Genomic DNA, 26,276 nt, shown 5'->3' with positions numbered 1-26,276 from the left:
TAAGGCCTTTTGTAACCTTTGGCAGTCAAGCTCTATTTAAGATCTGCCTTGTTATCGCCTCACTGCTTACTAGCCAATGAGATGCCTTGCTCGCCCTCTGCTGATGGAACAGCAATCTGGGTGGTTGAGGGGCCTGTCAATCAAACCACTGACCACAGGAAATCACCAACAATTTTTTTTAACCAAGTTCCTATGCAACCCATTGCTCACAGCAAAAAAGCAAAGTGGCTTCAATCTGTTCTGTGCACATATGTGGAGAGGCTGTCTACATAAATTATTTTGGCATCGCTGATTTATTGTTCCAAAAGCAAATAGATCATTAAATGAACTGCATAGTGAACACATCAAGCCAAGTAAAGACTTATTTCTTCACCCATCTGCTTTCACTTGGGAAGAGGAAAGTTTCAAGTAAACACACACATGCACTCACACACACACACACGCACGCACGCACGCACACACGCACACACGCACGCACACACGCACGCACACACGCACGCACACACGCACACACGCACACCCCACCCCTACTCCCACATTTAAAAAAATCTTTGCCACATATGCATACATTTACATAACAATTACATGAAGGAAAAAATAGGAAGTGAAAATATTTCTCTTAAAATAAAGCTGATCTTGTGTTGTAGAAAGGTGGCTAAATGCAAAGAGCCCAGCAAGGCCAAGACAGCAGGTCAAATCAAAAAGACAACTGAGCAAAGGAGAGAAACACAACCCTGTATGTCTGGCCGTACCGTCATCACTAGTGTGGGGCTCAGTTCCATTGTCCGCCTCATCAATGGTGCCAGGTTCACTGTGGGGGCTGTCACTTTTTAGACACACATGCACACGCGCGCACACACACACACACACACACACACACACACACACACAGCTGTCAGCACAATAAGAACATTTGAAAAGAAGTACAAACACCAAGACTAGTGAGAATACTGACGGTATGAAGGCCTCTATGCGCACGAACACTGGTGAACTGTTAATGAAGGTCTCCTCAGCCGCTTTCATTAAGTGACCTGACCCATGACCCTGTCATTGACCACCCCCCACCTCACCTCCCCAGCCCCCAGCCATTTAGGAGGAGAACATTCAATTGGGCAGGCCATTACAAAACAGCGCTCTTACCAATACTCCTCCCCTCCGGTCATGCACTTCTCATAGACGGGGCCATCCAGCTCGCGCTGGCTGGGGAAGATCACCTCGCTGTGGATGATGATGGTCTTGATGACCTCATTGACATGGGCCTGGCAGGCCACGGGATCCTGGCCATCAGGGATGGGCATGAGCGTTGGGCCAAAGCAGATGGCCAGATTGTAGGGGTCCATCATGTTCTCGTCACTGTACTGGGACAAGCTGGTCCAAGTGGGAAAGAGAGGGCAGACAGGCAGGTAACAGGGATCAAGGCCTCTATGTCAACAATCCAAACTTCCAAAAACATAGATTTGCAGTGATGTACTAAAGAGAGTGTGGCTTCGTGGAGTGTAAAGTTTGATTAATTGCAGTACACTTGAATGGCAGGTATTCGCCAGGTGAACCTTTAGTGTCTTATAAAGTATTTTCTTACATTCAAATATACATGTCCACAATCCTACTCTCATACATTTGCTCATTAATACAACATCCGCTATGTCCTCATATTACCTCTTACAAGCATTTTAATTGCAAGCATTTTTAACTGCTTGACCGCAGAATGATGCACCCCTAATATTCAATCAACACTTGGGGCCATGGTGGCAGGGCTAAATGTAAGGCATAATTCAAAGAACATGGCAGGTCTGAGCAGGTAAGACACCTTGTCTTCACTCATCACTTTTTCTGCCATTCAGTGCCAGTGCTGCCAATCGCATCTCACCATACAATTCCACTGCAAATGACACTGAAATGACACCATGTTCACACATCACTGTAGCAATACAGACTGCTGGAGAAGAGCCACAGCAAAATAAAGGCAGCAAGCACCAGACCAGCAAAGATAGAGAAAGGTTCACTGCAGGTCACTGACATCAACCTGGCCATAGCCAGGTTGATGTAGATATATATATAAAAAAAGCTACGATGATATATATAAAAAAACAAACAAACAAACAAACTGAGAAGGGTCCGGACAGAAGGGTCCGTGTTCCTATGGAGCCCACCTAGTGTGAGAGAGGAGGTTGTGCAGTTTTCCTTATCGCCATCTATTGTTTCTGGGTGCTGGTACGAGTGGGAGTTAACTTACTATTATTTGCGCTGCGATTTTACGCATTCCGCGCGTTAGTTTATTGGTTTCCACACATTTGTTAGAGAACTTTAAATAAACAAACAAACCCGCGGTGCTTAAGAATTTTAGGTGACAGGACATTTTTTTAAGTTAAATGGTCATTTGTATATGTATTTTAAACGTGAAGTTATTTCTATAATGTTCACAGTGAAACAAACATTTGAATATTTTAACTAAGAGAAAACATTTTAAACAAAGTGAAGGCTTGCATTTGAAAAATTAATGCTGCAGCCTTAATAATTATTTAGCTAGCTATAAATAAGGCAACAATAGTAAAGTTGCTTCTCACACGTTACGACTGCATGAACGTCGCAGTAGTAAAACGAGCTCATCGTAGCTGGTAGCTTCAGTGGTTAAGGTACTCGATCGAAAAGTTGCCAGTTCAAGCGACGTTGCCACTGTTGGGTGCCTTAGTAGCTAACATTAGCAGGGTACTAGCTAGATGAGTTAGTGAAACATCTAGATCGTTCAATTCACCCGAACCACCACTAAAGTTATGTTCATACTTGTTGTTCCGTTCCTTGTTCCGGGCCAAACAAGAAAATTATACATTGTTAACTTTTAGTCTAAAGAAGAAAACGATACATTGTTCGACTTTAGTCTGTTTGCTTAAGAGTTCAAATTTATAATCGAAACGCAGGACGTAAAAAAGTGGCATATGACGCACGATGCAGTCCATGGCTTTAATGCACATATTGGGCTTTCGTACACCTGGTATTATTTTTATCATCGGGAAACAGCAAGAGAATTTCATCCGCTGCACAAAGACGGCGACGTACGTTTCTGTTGGTTGTACCGAACTTTAATGGAAAACCTTATTTGTTTTCAATGCACTTGATTCTGTTAGTGTCGCATCTTGTGACAAACACGTCCTGTGCTGGTACGTTCAGATGCCTTTCGTTTGTATTGGGTTAATACTTAAAACGAACCGCACCAGAAATCGTTTAGAAAGACCCACTTGCTCAGGCAGTCTCGGTCCGCTTATTTGGTGTGCACCTGAGTTCGAAAGGAAGGGTTCACACTTTACGATAACGAACCGTACTAACCATTCGCGCCAGTATTCGTTTTAATCGAACCAAAGCTACAAAGTCTGAACATAACCATAACACTACGACAAAGTAGATAATACACAACGTGGCGGTAGTTAGCAAACCAGCTACCGCTAGCTCAAATCCAGGTTTCACGCAAACCACCCACCACCATCATTAACTTAAAAACATTATTTCTACAGAGCATATTCAGCTCCAAACTCTGTTTGCTTTCTCAAAAATTGTACCTGATGTTGTCATGTCAATAAAACCACCCTGAATTCAAATGAGAGAGTAAATAAAAAACAGTTCAGGTAAAAGCACAGAATGTAAAATCACATTCTCTGTTCTGCAGGGGAAAGTGCACAGAGGGAGCATTAATAACAGCACAATAAAACAGGACAGGTATAGTAGAGCCGAGAGCAATGGCTTTCCGCTGGCATAAATAACCACTAAAGCATGGCTCAACAGATGCCCCAGTGAATTGGACATGAACAGTAGGAACTGTTCAATAACACCTGAACATAATGAATGTCGGTACCTCTGACTGCAGTTATTCACATACATGCTGATATACTATGCAGTGAAGCCCCCTTACATACAGCACAAATACAGAGAAAACTAAAGATAGTGGGCCAGCCTCTGCTAGCACTGAACTCCAAGTCTCTCTGAAACGATTGTTACACCAAAAGATTCAGGTTAAAAGCCCCAAGACTCACTGGTTAAGGAACGCAAACAGGTATCTCATAACGATGATGATGGTACGAGGAAGAGTGACTATAATCTGCTGAATATGATGGACTCTCTCAGCTGGTGACTCAAGCTCTGAAACAAACAACACACGAGTAAACTTGAGTACACAAGAAAATACTGCGAACAGTGCATTTTTTATATATAACAAACTTACCAAAACCTTCACATGCAGACTGTATTAATGGTTTCTAGTCCTCCATCACCCCAAAGCAGCCTTCTAAAGGCTCTAGTGTGTTAGTGTCTCCATCTCTCTCCCAGTAGACTAAACAGGCATGCAGCAGAACTCACTGATAGTGGAGATGAAGTCCAGGAAGCGCTCCTTAGGGAACAGCGGGTTCTCTAGGCCTCGGAAGTAGAGTTTCAGAACCCCAGCCACAGAGTTTATGTCATGATCGCTTTGATCATCCACCAGCGGGTCTTCGCCTGAAAGAGGGGACACCCATTGCTTCAAGGATCTGTTAGAGTGTGAGTTACAAAATCTACAATGCACTTGTGAACTGGCAACAGGATCCTGAATTAATAACTGTATTTAACACAAAACGTGCTAAGCGTAAGGGTAAAGTTGACCCTTCCTTGGAAACATCAATAGGCAATTCAGCTGGATCAGGTTTATTTTATAGACAAATTTGGTAAGTCCATGTCAAATTCAGTTTTCAAATGTCATTTCCCCCTTTTGCTATGTAAAGTTAATCTTTCTTGACATGGCAAAACAAATTGACCAAGTTAGAGAGAGAAAAGCAAGTGGAAAAACAATGAGGGGTCTTTCTTTGGACACCAACCTCTCTCAAATGAATTTTTAATATCGTTGACTTCCACCTGAGATCCAGGAACTCGGAATATGCCTTGCTGCTGCAGGCCTGAAGCAGAAATGGAAACATGAAACCAGACCAATGTTGGAGCGCTGACTTTATCTTAGCAGCACAACCTCCAACGACATGAAAGCAATCTCAAAATGCATAACATGGGGCAGGAAATGCGATTTGCTTGTAAAGGGACTTTCTGCTCTGTGAGGCAGAGGTCTCTAGGGTTGGAGGGATGTATGGTTTCTATTAAAGCCACTGATCAGTTCCTGAGATTTCATTAGATGTGGAGGGCAAAGAGAAAGAACACCCCAAGGCCAGTTTAGACGTAATAACATATGAAAGGTAGACAAACAACAGAGTGAGGGGTGGATAAGGTAATCTGATAGAGGAAATTAAATGAAGAGCGGCTATCTGAACATCATCTCAGAGAATCTTAGAACAGAGGCATAAACTACTTTCATGAAAGAAAAATCTGAAATGAAATTGAGATACTGTTGAACTAGGGCTTGTTCGGACCTCTTCTGTGTGGTGTGTACACATAGCTCCTGGACTGAAATACAGCTGCACATTTGGGTACAGGCATACAGCAGAGTTGCTGTTGTCATGCAGTCTGGAATTAGCAGAGGTTTAATACATTTGCCTGCCATCCAGATGCCCTCTTTGCAGCCCATTCATCAGCCTATGGAGGAGTGGAGAATGGAATTCCAGGTCCAGTGGGATTAAACTTTAGCATTACAGGACAGGGGCATGTTAACTGGCGGTACCGTCAAAGATCCCAGTATAACTGGGACCTATGGGCTGAATATTAAGAACGGGAGTTTTAAATTTAATGACATTAAATAACATTTAGCTCATGTAATTGGCTGCTTATGTTGTTTTCATAAACTCTATGAAATGGGTGCTGCACTTTACACAACAATAAATATGCAGCCTACCTACTGCTATACCTTTGATGTAAACAAAAATGGCTTTTCAGAATTCCTGCAGCTTTACGAACACTACATGCTCTTGCATTGCAAACAAATTCCTGTGGAAAAGGTGTATAGCCCATAGTGTCATATCTCAATGACTTTAGCTCACACTGTCCCTAACAGATGGCACACTGAGAGAACTGTCACTCTGTAAACCTTCCAACAGTCACAAACCTTTTAGCACATGTGTCTGGGCAGATTAGTCTGTATTCAAATTAGCATCTGTGCTAAAATCTACAGATCTGCCACCCTGCGTTTAGTGTCCACAAAGAACTCCAGCAATAATACAAAGAGGGGATTTATGAGAGCTCTTTCCCAGATGTTACGAGCTTTTTAGCAAATGTGAACAGGCTAAAGTGAAGTCTGAACTGCTTACCATATAGATTGATGTAGCGGATACAGCTCTCCACCACAAGAGGAATGGGTTGACCTGAATCCTGAAGACACAATTGAAAGCAATGTAGACATTGTAATATGGTTTGTACATGCACGTCATGGCAGAATTGTTTTTGCACGCAGTTAGGCAATTAACAGAAGGAATGTGCAATTGTATAATGAGGTTCTGTACTGTCAGTTTATTAGCATTTTTACATAAACTTTTTTTGAGTAAATTTTACTCAAAAAGGGGGAGTTAAAAATGCATTAGTGTGACATTAGTGAAGAAGAATGCATTATGCACTTTATAAAGCCTTTATAAACATGCAAAATAAACAAAATGTCCATTTCCAACTGAATTACCAAGAACAGGGAAGATTCCTATTAAGTTAGTACTATGGCTGTAAGATCCTCCCTTTGGTTGCCAGGATCATTAGAGACCAAAACAAGAGTACTACTCAACAAACATGCACGTCCTAAGGTGGACCCTGGGCTAAGGTACCTGGTTGCGTATACGGGCATTCCGTCTTCCCCTAGGATAGAAAGCAGTGGCGAGCAGAGGGCAGAGGGGTGAGAGAAGCAAGAGAATCACAGTTAGAGAAGAAGGAACGACAGCATCGCCATGGAGACGACCCTGTCGTTCCGAGCCTTGGAGTGGCCGGCGTGGAGGGCTGGAGATGCAGCGGAGGGTGGCGTGGTGAGCCCTAGCTAAGGCCCAGGCTTTCCCAGGCATTTTCCTTTGAGAACAGCAGCACCATGAGTGCCTGCAGCTGCTGGCTTCCGGAGCGGGAAGCCATGGCCCGTGAACAGCCACCCTTACAGCATGCATCGTCACTGCCAGTGGAGGCAGGAGGTGTGAGTGACCCAGAGGGTGGGAGCAAGGGAGTGGTAAGAGGAGAAAGAGCGAGCCTGTGTGCCACAGCCAGCCCTCCACGGCAGCAGAGGGCGCCGTCTCAGCACAACCTGAAGCGGTACCTTAATGAAAGTCTCCATATTTCCGTTAAACAGCTTATGATTATAGACAGAGCGTGGCCTGGGTTTCCGCAATTTCTGTGGTTTCGGGGGAAGGGTGGGGGGTCTGGGGACAGGCAGCAAGGAGGAACAGAACACACACACACACACACACACACACACACACACACACACACACACACACACATACACACATACACACATACACACATACACACATACACACATACACACATACACACACACACACACACACACACACACACACACAAACACCAAATGCAGTGACACGTTACAACATGCAGCCCCTAGAAGAAAGCCAAATATTTAACTGATACATTTCTCACTTGTGCCAAATGTTCCAGTGGAGGTTGTAATAACTAAGGAAATGATGCATTTAGAACAGATTCAAGGACAGAAGGCGCATGTCACTGTAATGGAGGGCAATTATTATTTAATTGATCTGACCCCTAATTAACCCATAAGAACCGCAAGAAAGGTTTCGTTATGTCAGATAAATGGCTTTTGCACAAACCCTTATGGATACACATACTGCACTATGACAGCTTAATTGCACCCTAAAGTTGTTACAGATCACCAAATTCAATAAGAGTCAAATATCATGTGCCACTGAACTTTACCTGTAAAGCTCGGGGGAATCACAGGCAGGAGGTCTTCAATTACGGCCACATTATGTATAATTCTGCTGCTAAAACTACTAACTGATTTAACGGGCTTGAAAGAGGACTCACGGAACCAGAACTCCAGTACTAGTAACCTTAACTTTTATTGGTATAGTTGTGAGGGGTAACAGTGAACAGTTGTTGGCCATCGGAAGCTTGGCAGACTGGGCGGATGTCGGCAGCTACAGCCCTGCTGCTCAGGCCGAGCCGCTTCGCACGGGCACCTTTGCAGACGGCGGTGGGCATGTGCTCTCGACCGGAGGTGCAGCTCTCCAGCCTTGCGGCATGACATAGGTGTCCCGCTGCAGCTCTGCAGGAGCTGATGACATGGCAGGAACAGCTTGAGGAAATGTCCTCTTTGCCTGCTGCGCTACAGCTTGTTTGAAGGGGGGAGAGAAAATAAGTGTTCGCCAGCCCTTTCTTGGCCGCTGGATGGTTCGGGGCTGTCCACAATGTACCAACAAGGACCGTTTCTATGAGAACGTGGCGTTGATAAAGATGGAATAGAGCCGTAGAGGCTTGCCCACTCCGCTTTCTTCTAAAAGAAGAGTTCTGGGTTTTTTGCTGAAATAACCAACCCCTGTGTGCCTACCTATAAAACCAGTGATCTGGATGTAATGTCATAGCTATTTAATTATGACATTATTCAATATTAATCATCAATTCCCATCTCTCTGTCACATATTTGTTTGTGACTAAGGTTAAGGAGTTTGGGCACTGTGTTCTGAGTTTCAACGCAATTCTGAGATACCAAAATGAGCATCATCTCTTTAACAATAGCCCCACCCCACCCCACTGTTTTAAAAAGAGCACCAGTAATATATGCTTGATAATGAATGAATGCATTAGCATTCATGTTTGCTTTACACTGAAATACAGCATTATGTTTCATGGTAGGAAGGGCCAAAACGACTGGAATAATTTCAGATTCCGTCATTACATCAGCATGTTTAGCATGGCTTCTCTTTAAGCTCTGCACAATCATGTGAACCTTCATCTTGGTGAGAAAATATGAAGCACTTTTCGTAGCAAGAATCTTACCTCGTGGTTCCACATTCTGCCCTTTCTCCTGCGAGAGAGAGAGAGAGAGAGAGAGAGAGAGAGAGAGGGGGGATTAGTCTGAAATGTCTTTAAGAGTCTGATCTCATGCTATGCGCAGTAGCAGTGGGGTGGGGTGGACTGAGGGCTATGATGTAAGTGGACCAGACTACTGAGGGACGGCTGAATGGGTGGGGGGGCTGTAACCCCATCCCGCAGACAAAGGAGGGCAGCGGTCGCTGTAGAAACCCTGGCATATCCTTGTGGGGTGCAAGATGGCTCAGAGGGGAGAAAAGGGGGAGGGTGTGTTCAGTGTGTGTGTGTGTGTGTGTGTGATGCCTGTATGTGTGTGTGTGTGTGTGTGTGTGTGTGTGTGTGTGTGCGTGTGTGATGCCTGTATGTGTGTGTGTGTGATGCCTGTATGTGTGTGTGTGTGCATGTGTGATGCCTGTATGTGTGTGTGTGTGTGTGATGCCCACGCGTGTGCGTGTGTGATGCCTGTATGTGTGTGCGTGCGTGTGTGTGTGTGTGTGTGTGTGTGCGTGCGCGTGTGTGTGGTCAATTAACTGAGTGATGCATGTGACGACTCAATAAGTTCTTTGTCCGAACCTGCCAAAATGAAAGTGATTGAAGGGAGTTGTCACTGCACACAAGGATAAAGCATGGACAAACGGAGACACAGAGAGACTCAAAACCAGACATGCAGATAATGCATGGACATGCAGAGACACAGAGAGATTCAAAACCCAGCCTGACACACACACACATGCGCGCGCACACACACACAAACACACCCCCACCACACACACACACACACGCGCGCACGCACACACACCCCCCACCACACACACACACACACACACACACACAGTCTGCGACTACACATATGCCATTAGAATTATGCAAATGAGGAATGGACGCATATCCCTGTAGCTAGGTAACTATTCAGCATTATGCAGGGGATAGTCTTCAGAAATCAGATGTATAAATCAATTCTGGGCAAATAAAATCAATGGAAGCAATTATGTGATAGAGCCAAGTGAGCTATTTATTAAGTACTGAACCCTGCATCAACAATCAGCCTGTGCGATCTACCCAGTGTTGCTATATTTATATCACCATCACATCATCCATCAGAACTGACTTTGGAGAAAAAAATCCTATAAAACTCATAGTAATAGCTTCTTGAGATTGAAGAAAACCTCGTCTGAAGGCTACGAAGCGCTCCAGCAGAACGAACCTTGTCTTCCCTGTCTGTTGTGTTCAAGCACGACTGCTCAGCCAAGGTGCCACAAAAAACTGCTTCACTAAAGAACCTGAGTGCCGTCGTCGCATGGTGTATGCCTAGCGTGAGCACTCAGTGCACATATAGTTCCCTCTCCAACCCTAAAGCTCCATGTAACCCTAACCATTCGGGCTGCGAGATAGCCACTTCAGAAATTGAGGAAGGCCCTCAAATCATTTCAGTTCTGCAAATTGGCATATCCAGAGTGTCATCGTAATGGGCCCCCAAAGATGGCCATTTGTGCTGACAACGGAGGAGGAAAAATGTGTCCCTTGAGTAGCCAGTCATTCTGGAGTGAGTGGTTCAGGAGGCAGATTTTAAACACTATTCAGTTCTTGTGGTGCTTGGAGCACATCCAAGCCAATTTTTACTGTTTCATGTCACTCATTCAGATGCACATACACTTACATTAAGTGGCTAGCACCATAGCAACTCTAGTACAACTAGAGCACACGATGTCTTATATGTCAGTTCTTTTAATACATACAGCAGTTAGGTCAATAATTAATAACAATTACTAAATGTGAGACAGATATTCAAGTGCCAAAACACACACACACACACACGCAGTCTGATCGGAGCACAGCCAGATGACCTGCCCTGTCTGGTTCGGCTCAGCTGATGAGCTGTAGAGTAATTGAGTGCAGAGCCTAGTGGGGAATGAGTTTGTAGGGTAACACACACGTGTCAGACTGGCCTCAGCTGGGCCGTCCCACCAAGCGCCTCCATTAGATTAAGACCCACTACACTGGCAGCTGCCGAAATACCATTGATGATTGATTGGGTGCTAACTGCCCGTAACGGAGGTGACGAGGTCTCACAGGAGCTGTGGAGAGCAGCATGAGAGCTGGGTCTCTTGACCAACAGAAGAGAGCCTCTGCACCTACAGGGGCCTTCTGACCTGAACAATAGAGGATAAGCAGGCTGGAATTAAGATGCAGTGGAATATTCCGGAGATGACGCAGGCACCTTCTCTCCTAAAGGCCCAACTGCTGCCCCACTGCTTATGTGCTAAAAGATCAGGGGCAAGTGTCTGGCTTCCCAATCGTAAACCCTTTCCTGCTGCTCTCCATTACACACAGACCTTGCATTCACCTTAACGTGACAATTTCAAACACAGTATCCCCATGGTGACCACAGTCATAATGAGAGACCCTCACGTGAGGCCTGACATTTAATGTTCAGGCATGAGAAGAGGGCTTGTTACATAACCACTCACCTTCACCAAGCGTCTGCTTCAGCAGGTCGTGCTTGGCCTGCAGTTTGATGATAAGGTTGCTGCCGTTCAGATACTCTTTGAATTTCTGTGAACATAGATGAAGGCGTCAGCGAGCTAATAGCGAGTTATAGAACTTGACTGGCACATGAGAGAGATGTCAGCTATGGCAGATAAAGTGCAGATCTGGTCATGCCAACTAATTCAACCTGTACCAAGACTTTAATTTCCGTTATACTGGTAAGGCATGAGGCACTGTAATGAGTGTTTTATGATTCCATGTGTGATAGCACATGCTGCGTACTTTCATTTCAAGACATTGTATTTTAGGATTAGATAACAAAATTGGTATCTCATGGATCAAATAAGAAAACCATAAACAAGTTTAAAAAATGTACTACATAAAGGCAGTTGTGTTTTCAGTACCAAAGGCATCTAAGCTTATTCCAAAAAGCAAAAAGCTATTACTAATACATATGAATGCATTAGGAACACCTACACTTCCCTGTCAGAGGTGGACATATGTGAACATGGCTTATCACAGGGACTTCAAGGGACACCCTAAACACACTCACAGTGAAGTAGAAGACCTCAGTCTCCTGTTGGTTGGCCCTTCGCTTGGCAATGTTCAGCTTGCTCATGTAGCCTTCAGAGGCTACAGACCTGATGGACTCGGTGGACCTGCTGTGCTGGAAGGCGTCGGACACGTCGAAGTCCTCTACAGTCAGCATGTCCTGCAAGGTCTGCATGGTGGCATCCAGGGTCTTACGAACCTGGCCAGCAGAGAGCACAACAACCCTCCAATTATCAAAGGAGCTTTGTTTGCCTAGTGATGGACTTGACTGAAGACAAGCTTTTAAAAGAATCAAAATGTTTCTCCTATGAAAATGCTATGCTGAAACCAATTTTCAATATCAATGAATTACCATTTACCATTTAAAGCTCTGTGTGAAGGCAATTTGCTTCACTTCCTTAAAGTCTTTTTAAAACCCCAGCCTATAAGGTGCTGCTTATCTGAGTCATCTAAAGTGATCTAAATGCTTACACAAGAAATACTTTTACCGCTTCATTAAAGGAAATCAAGACAGCCAATCGGAAGCAGGCATGCTCAGGGATAGGTATGCGCAGGGACAGACATGTGAGCTTGTCCCTAAATTTGTTTCCACACTAAATTGAGCATCAAGTGACCTTAAGACTGTACATGCAGACAATTGGCAGTATCCTGGACCCTGAGCAGGGATCATGGGACTGATTTGTAAATTACCCCAGAGTCGAGCATCAATCACATGAACAGCGGAAAATGAGGTCTGTCTGCCTGCCACTGGGATGATATGTAAAACTGCCCCAGGACCCTATTGTGGGGGCCTCAGATTAATGTGCCATATTTCTACCATGGAACAAATCATCCATTACAGGCTGGTTATGAGACACAAAGTGATAAGGCCTGAATGGAGCCATCAATACACACAGGAGGGGACTATTATAGAGTCCATTAGCACCTGTGTACACTTAGTAGAAAATCTCGGCAAACCGCCTTCTGCTCCCCACCAACAAAGTAGCACCTCTACAGATATAATACAGAGCTAAATATTTTACCTCAACGAAAAACACCATTAGCAGAAGTAGACTAAAAATACTACTAAAAAGAGTTAAACAAGTGTGGTCACAATGCTTTCTCTGGAGTTTTTTTGAAACTTTAGACTGAGACAGAGGTTTCTCAGTGAGGCTAGGAGCGCTGAGTGCCATCTAAGAGCCCTCATTAGAGCACAGACTCCTGCCCAAGATCCCTCAGTAGAGCACAGACGTCTGGCCAAGAGCCCTCAGTAGAGCAGACTCCTGGCCCAAAGCTTGTAGAGTTATGATTCACACTAGCAAAGATCAGGTAACACAAGTATAGTGCACAAACTAATTTGTGTGTCAGTCAGGATGTTCATAGAAAAGCTGCTGTAAGCATTTTGTTTTTCATGATATTGTTGAGACATTTTTGAGAAGGTTTTGTGTGTTGCTGAGATTATTTAGAGGTTTGTTTCATGATTTATATGGTGTATACATGTTACCACTGTTAGTTTACAATAATTCAGCCCTACAAATACAGCTTTAAAAAAGGAAATGTTACCTTAAGTTTGTTATTAAAATGTCCACCAAAAAGTATCATAATTATGTTCAGTTTGCCATCTGAATATTTTTAACCTTTATTTCCACACACCCCCACAGTGGAATCAGCACAGGTATTTCAGAAACAGGCAGTGCTGATTTTGTTCAGCCTTGAGGTTAGATGCTGAGTCATGCCTGAGTCTGCTTGATTTGGGGCACATGGTGTGAAGAAACTGAAACACCACTTCCAAAATCCAAAATTAAACTGGTATCCAAACCAGTCAACCCTGGTTCGTTTAAATGCAGTTTAAGGGTGCATTCAGACTTGGCAGATTTGATTTGATTAAAAACGAATCCTGGTGTGATTGCTCTGTTAGTACAGCTCAGCAGAGCAAATGACAACACTTCCTTTCACACTCTGGTGTGCACCAAATAAGCAGACTGAAACCCCTTGAGTTGGTAAAATGCTTCATTACTTTGTCCATATCTATAGTACAAAATTGAGGAAAAACACAGAAATGTCAAAGTATTTAAAATGTGCTTTCTTGTACTGTTTTGCCTCCTAAAAATACCACCCCACATACACAAACCCCATTTTAGCCCTGCACAATGCATATTCTACTACAGTTGGCATAATTATTCATGCAAAACATCGTAAAAGCTGTTCAGTCAGAATGTAACTGTATCCATATGACGTTTGTTTACATCTTTTGGTTCGATGGTAAATTGGTCAGTTTGAAAGATAAGGGAACCAGCACTAAAAACCAACAATGTATCATTTTCCAATTTGGTGTGGACCAAGTGAAATAAATTAATACAACCTGATGTCCTCACTGGGTAAACAGTGAGGGATTTTGTTAGCAGTGTTCCAGGCTCTGAGGTGTGTTAGCATGGCCCTGACGGCTGAGGTGTCTTAGCAATCTTTTTTTGCCTCTTTCTGGTGATCCTTACCTCCTCATTCTCGATCTTCAGCGTGGCCAGACGGGACTGCAGCTGATGGTAGCGCATCAAGAGCTCTGTCTGAACTGGCTGCTGGGCACTCACTTGGCACACCTGACACACACACATGCACACACAAACACACAAAACTGATGCTGTGATGCCATACTGAGTTGAGATTACCAAAGGCACCACAACACAAACATCATAGTTAATGGTAGTTTGAGCATTACACTGAATGCGCTCTCTCTTGTTTAAGATGCTCTTTTGATGCTTTTGAGAAATGGGGCCCATGCTAATTTGATGCTAATTCATGTTTTCATTACCTCAGGTACACAGCTTCCAGCACATAGTCAACTTCACTTTAAGGCCTCAGTGTTACACATAAAGGTAACAAGGTTTATACAGAGCAGAGATTCCTTGTAATAACTGGCTGATAGTTACATACTGCACAACAGTCTCACCTCGTCTCCCATATGAGGCAGATACTCGAAGCGCATGGGGGGGCAGAACACCTGGTTGTACATGTCCATGATCTTGTGCTTGTCACTGCGGGAGTCCAGGTTGTCCACGGCGTTTTCGATGAGGTCCAAGCCCTCATGGCGAGACGTCTCCAGGTTGTACTCTGCCGAGAGATAGGTCCTCAGAGTGCGTGCTAGACTTGCGTGATAACCAAGGTCACAACACTGCAAGAGGCCAGAGGGGAGCACGTTTTAGACACGCCACAAAACAGAAGCAGATAGCAGATTCTATTTTTTCTACAGCAATGGGCTGCAATAAACATTTCAGTTCCATTTCATTTGTGAGAAAAGGAAGCTTTGGATAATTATTCTTGACATTTGTTCACTTAGAAATAAATTACTTAAGTTCTTTTTTTTTACATTACTGCTGTATATTTCTCTCAATGGTAGTATACTTAATTAGTTGTAAGTTTGGGGGTACAATACATATATTTTTAGATCAAATGAGATGGACGAGCAGAGTGAGGGTGCCAAACCTGCTGCAAAATGACACAGATAATGCAAAAATGTAAAAGTACAAGCACAGTGGGATATCTAGCCTAATTAGTTTCTCCGTTTAAAAAAAGCCTCAAACTAACCTCATTTAGCAAAACATGGCATGGGTTTAAAACATGCTGCAGGGTAAGGAACACTTCTGTGAATCATTATATGGTCATTTAATGAAGAGGAGTTAGTTAGCTGTCTACTCAGCCATAAATCCATCCAGTAGACTCAAGGAGATGTCTGGGAAGCAAGTACAGGGAATTATTTGAATAACCTAATTATAAGATACTGTCCACTTCAGACCTCTTACATTGGGCAGTTTTTTAAAAAAAAAAACAACAACTAAAAAAAACAAAAACACGTACCACAGTTTCTGTCTAAATAAGTGTAGTAACATATTAAGGCATTGTAGTATGCATTATGTATCATGCAAATGATTTAAGTGAACTTATCACAAGCATCATTCTTTAAGACTATACTTGCAGTTAGCAACAATGCAAGTCAGTACTCTTAACAGTGTGTATCTGTCTGCTGTGTTGACACCTCACTTGCTCCTTCTCACAGAGACCATTCACAATGGAGTGAGCAAACTGGTGTCAGGCAAGCAGCCAATCACAGGGCTCCACGAAAGCCATTTTTGTGAGAGTGACTGTCACACTGCCACCTGGTGTATAAAAAAGCAGGGTGAGGAGAGATTATAAACCAGCCTGAATTAACTGAGTCTCGCTTTGGCAAGAAGTGTGCACAACAGCATATGCACCCAGGATACAGCTCTGGGTGTGTGGGCTGCTGATCTACTGTCTTACTTTTGGCTTTGCTCATGAAAAGCATCCCCCATAGAGCAGCCCTGGCTCTTTAATAAAGACCGCTGGGATTGGAGGGGGGTAGCGCTCAGCGCCCGCAGACACACTTATGGAATGAGCTCAGGAGCGCTGCAGCAGAATCTTGCCCTCAGGGGGCACTGGAATCATGCAACATTTCCTAGCGTCCACCCCGGCTCCAAGATAGTGGAATTCTGGTTGCTGGAGTGGGATTGTCATGCTGTCACCACTAGAGATGTAATGGGTTGATATTTTGCATGGCTATTAAAAAAAGTTAAAAAATAAATAAATTACCAAGCAAGCTACAAAAATAAAACACACACAGACCTATGGCAAGTCAAGTTTCACTGTGTTTATTGGTGGGCTTTGTGGCACTGGCTTAGTCTGGGCTTATGAGCGACCTGAAGCCCTCCTTCATGCAGGCTTACTGCATGAAACCCTTCGCATGCAGGCCATCAGCCTGAAATCCTCCCTCACACGGGCGCTCAGCCTGATATCTTCATTCACACTGGCCCTCAGCTTGATATCCTCATTCACACGAGCCCGCAGCCTGATATCCTCATTCACACGGGCCCTCAGCCTGATATCCTCATTCACACGGGCCCTCAGCCTGATATCCTCATTCACACGGGCCCTCTGCCTGAAATCCTCAGTCACACAGGCCCTCTGCCTGAAATCCTCAGTCACACAGGCCCTCTGCCTGAAATCTGTGCAATTCTGAGTCTCGACACTTTTCCCAACTCTCAGTTGTGGTCTGATTAACTCCATAGTTTCTTGTCCTGTATTATGGAATTACCAGCATATCTGTAAGTGCCCTATAGCTCTCACCCACCTCTTTGCATTTAGTTCCACAGCCAACAAACAAGGAAGTCTGCCCTGAATATGCCACCTTATTTCAACAAACGTGTGTGATTTTGAGTGAATGACAGTGTTTGTTGATGCACTGTGAGTGTCTTCTCTGTCTTCTACCTCAGGAGATCAGATCAGTGTGTTGAGCGGTAACAGACAGCAATGCAAGGCTACACTCTCAGTCTTACAGCCCAAGGCCCCATGGTTGGAATAATCTATTCACACTTGCCAATGCCAACTTTCAACCCCCCACCCACCCCCATACACCCACCCCGACACCCCCACCCCCACAACCACACCCACAACTGAAAACTAACCAGACACAAAGGGGGCAACATGGGAAATCCATTAGTGTCATGACAAGGTCTTGAAAGAATAGGGGATTATGACAGGATGATCGCTGCACTGCCAAGCATAGCAGTAATTCTAGTGGCCAGATTGCAAGTAACGGACATCAAAAAGCAGTGAAGCTGGTTGCCAGGTTACTGGCCATAAAGTTATAATAAATATCTATGGGGCTGTAACCTGCTGCTATGGGAGAATAAAACATTGCTAATCTGAGCTGGTTATGATGAAATCCACATTAAATATTTGGAGGACACAACTGACTCAGATCAGTGGGTACGAGACCAAGAACCCACAATGCAAATAGAGACAGATGGAGCGGACTCCTCTGCAGTTCAGCTGTGTTAGACCAACATGTACAAATCCCAGCTGAAGCATGCAAGCATAGAAGAGCTTGGTACTGCACACTCACATCAATCATATCGGAGACGTCATGGATGTAGTACTTCGCCACCACAGCGTTGGTGGCTGCCAGGTTCAATAAATAGTCGTTGCGAGCTTTCGTGCATTTGAGCTTGTTTTCCGAGTACTTGGCTTGTCTCTAGGGGAGGAAGCGAGAGGAAAACAGAGGAGAAAAACAGCATTACTGGTGAAAGTGGACTACAGTGTGAACAGGTGAAATTGAATTATACTTAACCTTTCCCGTTCTTAAACTGAAGAGGAATGTTATTTTCATGTAGCAGAACTCTTCTTTAAATTCACTTAACTGAAATACTAAGGATGTACAGACACCTTCATTTTACTACTAAACACTATACTAAAAACATATTGTAGGCAGGTAGGTAGGTCTACCACTAGTACTTTAGGGCTCTGTGCAGTGCTAAACCTTCCACATTGGGCCTTGTGCGGACGTGTGTGTGTGTGTGTGTGCGCAATGTTTATCAAATAGAATCATCCCTCAAAGTTGTTTTAAGGCCATTACAAATAGACTGACTATCGAGAGTATGACTGCATTGACAGAACCAAATACATAAAAGGCGTACAAAAACCAGATTCATTTAAATGTTGTATGATTATATTATGCAAATTTGTACATGTAAAGAGTTTAAAACAACAACAACAAAATTTGTTGTTTAAAAATACACTGCTCATCACTTGGCAAAATACAAATACACATTTGATCCATTACAAATCAATTTGATAAGCGGTAGGGCCTGGGAAGATTTTCTAAACCTCATTTGCTAATTATTATGGAAATTGCACATGACTGAGTGAATTATGGACTGGTGCTTTTAGCCTTGGCTGGCTGTTAAGTGCTCTTGTGAGCTAGTGAAGGAGGGCTAAGGGGCTGTAGACCAGGGTGCAGAATCAGGTCATGCAGGCACAGTCTAGGCATGGTATGAGCATAGAGTATCCATGGCTACAGTGGGTATAAAGAGTATGCACCCAAGAGCCTTTCTTACCATCATGTCCATACACTGCAGAAGGTGTGGGGTGCGAGTATACTGGCCTAGCAGCCTTGAGCATACCCGGTTGGCCGGCAGCGAAAGCAGCTTTACATGAAAAATCACCCCAGCCAGAGATGCTTTGATGGGCCGTCCTAAGAACACTTCACAACCTTCTCAGAATGCTGAGCAAAGGAGTTCACCTTGAATTCACTGTGAATTAACATGAATTCAAGTCAGATTCTCGCTGTCGACATTGGATGGCTGAGGTCGTAAACCTTAAAAGGCACATATGGTGTTTGTGAATGGCCAGCCATGAAGGCTCCAGGCAGTCTGAATCACCACCACCTTCCATATATGCTGGATCCACTCTCAGTGTTACGAGCCCTAGAACAAGGCCTAATCGAGCCGTACTTGCTGAACCCACAGAGGGCCTGGTGAGAGGCAAACTGTGTGAGGAGGCAGGATCTGGTTGGACCTGCTTCAAAAAAGCAGCATGTTACCTTCAACATGCCTTCTGCTTAAGTGGCCCTAACTATGGCCGGCAGGGTTAAGGGGTCATCGAAAACTCTTCCTGTGGATGGTGGCCTGCGGTAGAACAGATGCAACCCGGCGGTCCTGACATACTAGCTGGGCCAAGCAGCTGGGCCAGGTTTAGTGTGCTCCACACTCACTTTCTCCTTCATCTTCTCGATTTTGCGGACAGAGCTGCGGCGCTGGGCGCGCTCCTCGTGCCGCAGCAAGTTGACATTGAGCTCGCCCGACTTGCCAAACTGCTTCTCCTCCTGCTTCTCGGCGTCTTTAAGCTTGCTCTCAGCGCTGATGCTCTCCGTGTGGTACATGTGGTATGTCTTCATCACCTGCACAGAGCAGAAATGAGGCTGTTAGCCGACAGAGTGACCTGGGCTCCACTTTCAGAAAGAAAGTCAAGAGACCGGAAGGTAAGGAGGCCTGTATTTAGAAGAATACTGAAACACTGATGAAACCTGTGTTTCTGTATTTAGACAAATACTGAAATACTGATGAAATCTGTGTTTGGCAATAAAATGAAAAGAAACCAGAAATCAAGGAGTACATGCTTATTGTGGTCTCTATGGTGATTACATAAGGCACTGCAGGATAACAAGCTGACAGCACAGCTCTCACCCCCAGGACAACGACAGCAATTTGAAATGATGACAATAATGAATGAACAAAGCAGTCAGTCACGCACACACACACACACACACGAGCTCAGTTCATTGCTGTCGCTGAATCAGATCGAGCCATTTATGCCGGGATGACGATCTGTCTCAGGATGGCGGGCTCGGCACAGAAGTGACACTTTCCTCCACTCACAGGGCCCCTAGACTGAGACTAAACAGCTAAAACCTGGGCTTCCCATTCCTGTCCCCAGCTGTACTTTTCAAAAGTGTGGCGAAGATATCCTATGATAACTGCGCCTTTGTAAAACATTCACTTAAGGTAAGTAGAAATTCTCTTTATGACACAAAAAGCACCAAAGAGCCAATAAAGCAATACTCTGTTTTCAGACCAATTATTCAGGATGAAACTACCATTTCCATGCAGGGGAAATGAGACTCAGGTTCTTGAAATCAACCACCTTTGTCCCTGAAGACCTCTGCAGGCCCAGGTGAAGGGTTCCACCGGGCCAGGTGAAGACCTCCATGGGCCCAGGTAAAGGGGCCAAATATTTTAAATGATGACAATTTTGGAAGTATCTTGGAAACCTATGGCCACCGTAGAGTCTACTACACACTTGGAAAGGGAGCTGTGAGGGAGAGGTATTCAGTTAGTTGAAATTTGCAACCTCACCATTAGCCAGTAAATCTTACACAGTGCCATTTTAAGCTGGTTTGGTGATACCCAAAGTCCAGCTTTAACTGTAAAAACTAAAATGTCCTCATCCAGAGAAGAGTTTTGAAAAAACAGCTGAAAAGAAACATGCTAGCGCCCCCTGCAGTCTGAGCCCAGTCCAGTGTTTCTGAAGCTCACAATGATGTACAGTCAGGAGAGAGATGTGCAGGTGTTTAATGGAAATTACACGCTGTGTTCCCTGCACTGTTAAAGTCATGCTCACGCTGACGCTTGTGTCCTTTACTACACACTCAGTGACATTCAATGGAGTGGAGTCTGCACGTGTCCACTTTAAACTGGCCCCTGCCCAGTTACACAGGTCATTAAAGTCCAGTCAGTCAGACCTACCCCAAATCCAGCTGCATTCATATCCAACTGAGCTTAGTCTTGCTAGCAAATGGGAGCTTTCTCAGCTTCAGATATAAAAATTATTAAACTTTTGTGAGAGGCTATTTCTCTGAGTGTCATCATCACTGTTGAGCACACTTAACAGGCAGACTAACCTCGTGGAGATAAACACACTCAAAATGCAGGACCCACAGGACCCACAGGACCCCAACACAATGTTTGCAGAAGATGATCTCACGTTGGGTTCATACCATACCAGCCTGTAACTCCATGCACAGTAGTCCAAGTGGTTTACAGTTTAAGATCAATTGTGGGGTTGGGTCAGATTTTGAACGTTTCCTCCACTTCTTCCTTCAGCACATTTCCATTCCTTCACTTGTAATTTGGACCCCTGAGGAAAAGCACTGGTCCTGCTCAGCATATCCTTTATCACACTCTCCCGACATGGCGAAATCTGCACATCCACATACGCCTCAATACAGTTAAAAGAGATTATATCAGGTGGAGTGCTTTGTTCTATTCAACACAGCCACTGACTCATTGCTAAAATAAAGTTCACTGCACTCCATAGAAAACAGGTTCTAGTTTTATAGGGACTGGGTCTAAGCTGGCTGCCAAAAATTTAAGAAAAGAGCTCTTGTAAACATTCTTAAGTCAGTGTATACCCAAAATAGATGTATTTCCTCCAGAGCTCTTATCAATGTGGGGAAGAGCTCCAGACATATGGCGAAAGTCTAAAAAGATGGTGTAAAATCTTGCAGACATGTCATCAGTCCTCATTTCAAGATAAAATGAGTTCCTCAATTCCTTGCCTTTCTATATAAGCTTTCTGCGCGGTGAACATTAACATACACTGGCCACAGAAGATTCCGAGAAAGGAGAGATTTCATGAACAATTTTATAGCTTGTTGGCAATAAAGAGATTAAAGAGATGTCTCTCCATGTTATGGGGTCAACAGGAATATTGTGCTTCTTAGGAATTCTATACATTAATTCTGCCTTTCATGAATCAGGCACTCGTATTTATAAAGACAGATATTCTAAATTGCCAATAATATATCTAGCCGTTGACTAGATTTTAACACTTCATAAGTCCCTCCGTTATTCTCACTGGCTTTCTTGTTATGTAGACTTGCCAGGACTACTCTCTGCTCCTCCACAGTAAATGTGCCTGGGATACATGCAGGTTCAGGTGCATTCACAACGTACGTACGTACACACACACACGCACGCACGCACGCACGCGCACACACACACACACACACACACACACACACACACACCTCACAAGCCCCACATTAAAAGGAGTAGTGATGAGGATGCATGCAGGTTCAGGCACATACACAACGTACATACGTACACACACACACACACACACACACACACACACACACAGACACACACAGACACACACAGACACACACAGACACACCCCACCCCACACTAAAAGGAGCAGTGATGGGGATGCATGCAGACTCAGGCACACACATGTACATGTATGCATACACACACACAGACAGTCCACTCTATCCACTGTAATGTGAAGTCATTATTTCCTACAGAAATGGGCACACCAAAGGAAATGTCTTGAAAGGTTTTGCCATATATTTTTTAAAAATGGCGGTTTGAAGGGTCTTCCCCTGTAACCTTCAGCTGAATACACTACGTGCTTAAAAGGTATGGCAAAGGAAGTTTATTTGTATAGCACTTTTCATACACCGTGGCAATTCAAAATGCTTAACATTCACTCACACAAACACACACTCACCTTTACAAGCCCTTGAGTTTTTACCTCACAATTAGGCAAGCTGCCGTCTCCACTGCATCTGTACCGCAGTGTCTCTATAACCGTGTCATTGTGTGTTATGGTAGTAAGCAACTCACACTGAGGGTGAGTGCAGCTAATTCTTTTACTATGATGAACAATGGCTGCTATGAACAGAGACATAAATACCAACTCTGACATTGTTATCCAAGCGAATTACCCTTCCTAAGACAATCATTTCAATAACCAAAGCTACAGTACCTACACAAGACATTTGCCAACTGGGAGCAGCAGAAATCAGCGCGCCCACTCCTAATCACGCAGGCTAATATGACCCAGTATGACATTACTGAGACAGTAATATGCCCGGCCTTTAAGCGTGCTCTCCCGGTCAACAGCATCCTGCTGCATCCGGACCTTCGCGGCCTGCATGCTCACCAGTGAACAGCTGGTTTCCTGCAGCTCGTTAGGGAAGGGAGGAGCAGGGTGTTCGCTGAGGGACTGATCCCTGGTCCTTTACAACACCGGCTCCAGCAAAAGCACCAAGATGGGAGGAGTCCATTAAAAGTGCATTGCCAGGGTCTTCTCCCTGGATAATGACCGGCATGCAAGGCTGTGGACTGGCTGCAGCTGGTGCGCCAACATCCCGCCATCAGCATAAAGCGAAATGCTCACTCAGATGCAACGTCACTGAAGGGGAAGGAAGAGAATGGGTGTGCTACACTCAAGCATGGCATTCATATTCATGTGTTGTGGATTAGGCCGCGAGGTCCCGCCACGTCCGATAAGGCTCCTAAGATGGCCTGTGAAGAAATGATGCATCTCATTTTCAGTTTATGGTGCAGTTTAATGATGATGGTGCTGTGCGGTTTTATGCGACCTAACAGCTGGGCCTGTTATGGAGCGCTGGATCCAGGCAACACACGTCTGCTGCCCTCTGCGCGGGCACACACACACACACCCACCCACACACACACCAGCATTTCCCAAAACAAATAAAAGCCACACTCATAACTGCATCCACCCTTTCATCTGCAGGCAGCCCAAAATCCTGAATAAACGTAATCAGAGAGGAAAACAAAGCTCCGTGCCCTCACTGTATGCCTTCCAGAGGCAGGAACCCAGACTCCCATTCCATCCCTTCCAAAGCAGCAAAGCAACAACTTATTCCTCTACAGAGGAAAGAAAATAAAAAAAGAAAGGGGGAAAAGCACGTTGACAAGTTAGCCATGGCCAAAAGACCTCCAGCGGGAGAATCGCATTTACAGGCTTGCTGACGTGGGTTGGGCACTGTACTCTGGTGATATACTCAAGCTGCATGACTGCAGAAAATGGGCAGGAAGAGCACTTTGCAAAGAGCCCAATCTCAACACAGGCCAACAGTGACACACACGCTTACAACTGCACTGATGCACTTTTGGACTACAATGCACTTTCATAAAAAATCATAATTAATGCTATGCCGGGTTTATAATTTGGCCTTGGGAAGCGGCACTGATCCATTTTAAACTCACAAAGATCTGGCACGTGTTAAGGCCATTGGAGACATAATCAGGGCAGGTTTGTGCTATGACACTTTAAGGAAAAGTAGACCAGGTTTTAACCAATTAGAAGTTTTGTGATAAAACACACAATTTATATTTCTCTACTAAAATATGATAGAAATGGCAGAAACTACTAATAAATTATTAATTTAATGTATAATGGTTATGTATGAATGCTTAATATAATGAATGCTTAATATAATTATTAGTATAATAATATAACAATTTCTCATCAATGCCTCTTCTGCAGTGCCTCGTCAATGGTTTGATTCACATCCATGTGTGTTAACATTGCCAATAATGATGAAAATAAACATCACTTGTGTATTCTACTGCAATGGCAGTCCAACCTGTATTTGACCCCTGCACCCCAGTGCTATGGTCAGGCCTCATGGCATGTGAGCATTTCCATCCATGAAATGAAAGCCCAAGAGCCTCTAAATCACCTTCTAGAAGCTTCCACAGTCCAGCATGGCATTGGAAAGCCGAAGTAGGTGAGGTGACATGGTCTCGTCTGGGGCACCATCAGGACACAAACCCTAATACATCTGCAGCTTGATTGGCTATTAGTTCAAGACAGTGGGTGAGAAATGTTTACCCGCTTTATAAAGGCCGAGCTTATAAGTGGATCAGCAAGGCCAATTCATTATGTGACTAGGCTCAGGGTGCTGTACACAGAGCTGCAAACCCTCCTGCTGCGCTTTTCTCTTCTGCTTCGGAGCACTGTTAAACGAGGCCAGTAATTGGCTATACTGCAGCAGAGCATCTGCAGTCTCTCTTCCACATCTCATTCCTCATTCCTAACACGTAATTCCGCAAATGGCCAGCCTACTAATCAATACCAAAGCCTACAGGCGCGGGCCAAGTTTTTTTTTTCCTTTTCAATTATTCATTCACTTTTGTTGTTTTTAATTATTGAGCCATGCATCCTTCAGTAAGGACCCAGCAATTCATCATATGAGGATATTATGTTTTTGGAGGGAAATATTTTTCATTTTCACATGAAAGCTGTATCTTTAAGTGTCAAGCTATTAAACCACCATCTCTGAGCACCAAGAATCCATAATGGTAAAATTATTTACAAATACAGCAGAATAATCTGAAAACATAATACTGAGCCATATATATCAAAGATATCTCAAAACAAAGGCCTATTCAATATAAAAGGGTCACAGGATCAATCACGTTCTATAACAGCACCTGTAGTCTCTTACTATTGTTTTTGATAACATCTGCATAACTGCACTATCACTGGAAAATTTTCGCTGCTATGCGAAATGGACAATGTACCAGGTGACCCTGGCATACATAGCACCACTCCTACTCTGAAGCCTGGCATGGGGATGCGTGCACACCGGTAAGCAGCTTCGAGCAGTAGCACAGCGCGGGGACACACGAACATTAGGCAAGGTGGCACACGGCTCAAGGGTGCAGGGAGGATCCGGCGGGCCCTCTCTGTCTGTCAGAGCTCAGCAGAACACTTTGGCAACTTTGCCAACGTTTTGTGGAGGAGGCTGCTCAGGGAGCTAGCCCACACAAGTGCGAGAGCGCCACTCTGACTGCATTCTGCTGAAGCATGCTACAGGGATCACCCCCAGTGGCCAGACACAATTTGTTTTACTGTAGCATATTATTTTTACTTATTTCCCCAAGGGGTGTCAAAGACTGCCACAAGACGGCGCACATTTCCATTGTCTTACAATGTAATCAGTGACATCGCTGCATGTTGGAATATTACATGTGACAGAGAAAATGAGGATGCCATTTTCCTTCAGCTGAGGAGGCGGCCACTGCTCCGGACGTCTCCTCCAGATGCTCCCATTCATGGTAGAGCTGGGCTACGACAGTGAGAGATCCGTCTTTCAGACATGCAGGTTTTACTCTACATTCAATGGTCTCTGACATACTGGTTTTGTCTTACCTCAG

General features: G+C 44.3%; 1 protein-coding gene across 4 annotated transcripts in view; it reads right to left on the bottom strand.

Moving 5' to 3' along the window:
• The window catches only part of srgap3 (SLIT-ROBO Rho GTPase activating protein 3), a 68,495-nt gene that overhangs the window by 9,733 nt on the left and 32,486 nt on the right, over positions 1 to 26,276 (bottom strand). For 2 of the 4 annotated variants that reach the window (XM_035524678.2, XM_081717636.1), the window contains exons 5-18: positions 19,511 to 19,696; positions 17,864 to 17,992; positions 14,897 to 15,118; positions 14,445 to 14,546; positions 11,975 to 12,172; positions 11,403 to 11,487; positions 8,902 to 8,929; positions 7,181 to 7,283; positions 6,207 to 6,267; positions 4,836 to 4,913; positions 4,345 to 4,479; positions 4,023 to 4,128; positions 1,141 to 1,368; positions 753 to 826 (exon numbers count right to left, since the gene is read on the bottom strand). In XM_035524678.2, the coding sequence (XP_035380571.1) occupies positions 753 to 826; positions 1,141 to 1,368; positions 4,023 to 4,128; positions 4,345 to 4,479; positions 4,836 to 4,913; positions 6,207 to 6,267; positions 7,181 to 7,283; positions 8,902 to 8,929; positions 11,403 to 11,487; positions 11,975 to 12,172; positions 14,445 to 14,546; positions 14,897 to 15,118; positions 17,864 to 17,992; positions 19,511 to 19,696 (1,735 nt within the window). Of the gene's footprint in view, positions 1 to 752; positions 827 to 1,140; positions 1,369 to 4,022; positions 4,129 to 4,344; positions 4,480 to 4,835; positions 4,914 to 6,206; positions 6,268 to 6,707; positions 6,739 to 7,180; positions 7,284 to 8,901; positions 8,930 to 11,402; positions 11,488 to 11,974; positions 12,173 to 14,444; positions 14,547 to 14,896; positions 15,119 to 17,863; positions 17,993 to 19,510; positions 19,697 to 26,276 lie in introns of those variants that run through there. The other 2 variants (XM_035524679.2, XR_014124550.1) reach the window with 2 other exon arrangements.

Source organism: Electrophorus electricus, chromosome 7 (genome assembly GCF_041902795.1).
Source record: "Electrophorus electricus isolate QZ-2024a chromosome 7, ASM4190279v1, whole genome shotgun sequence".
Lineage (NCBI taxonomy): Eukaryota > Metazoa > Chordata > Actinopteri > Gymnotiformes > Gymnotidae > Electrophorus > Electrophorus electricus.
This window is presented reverse-complemented; position numbering and strand designations above follow the sequence as displayed.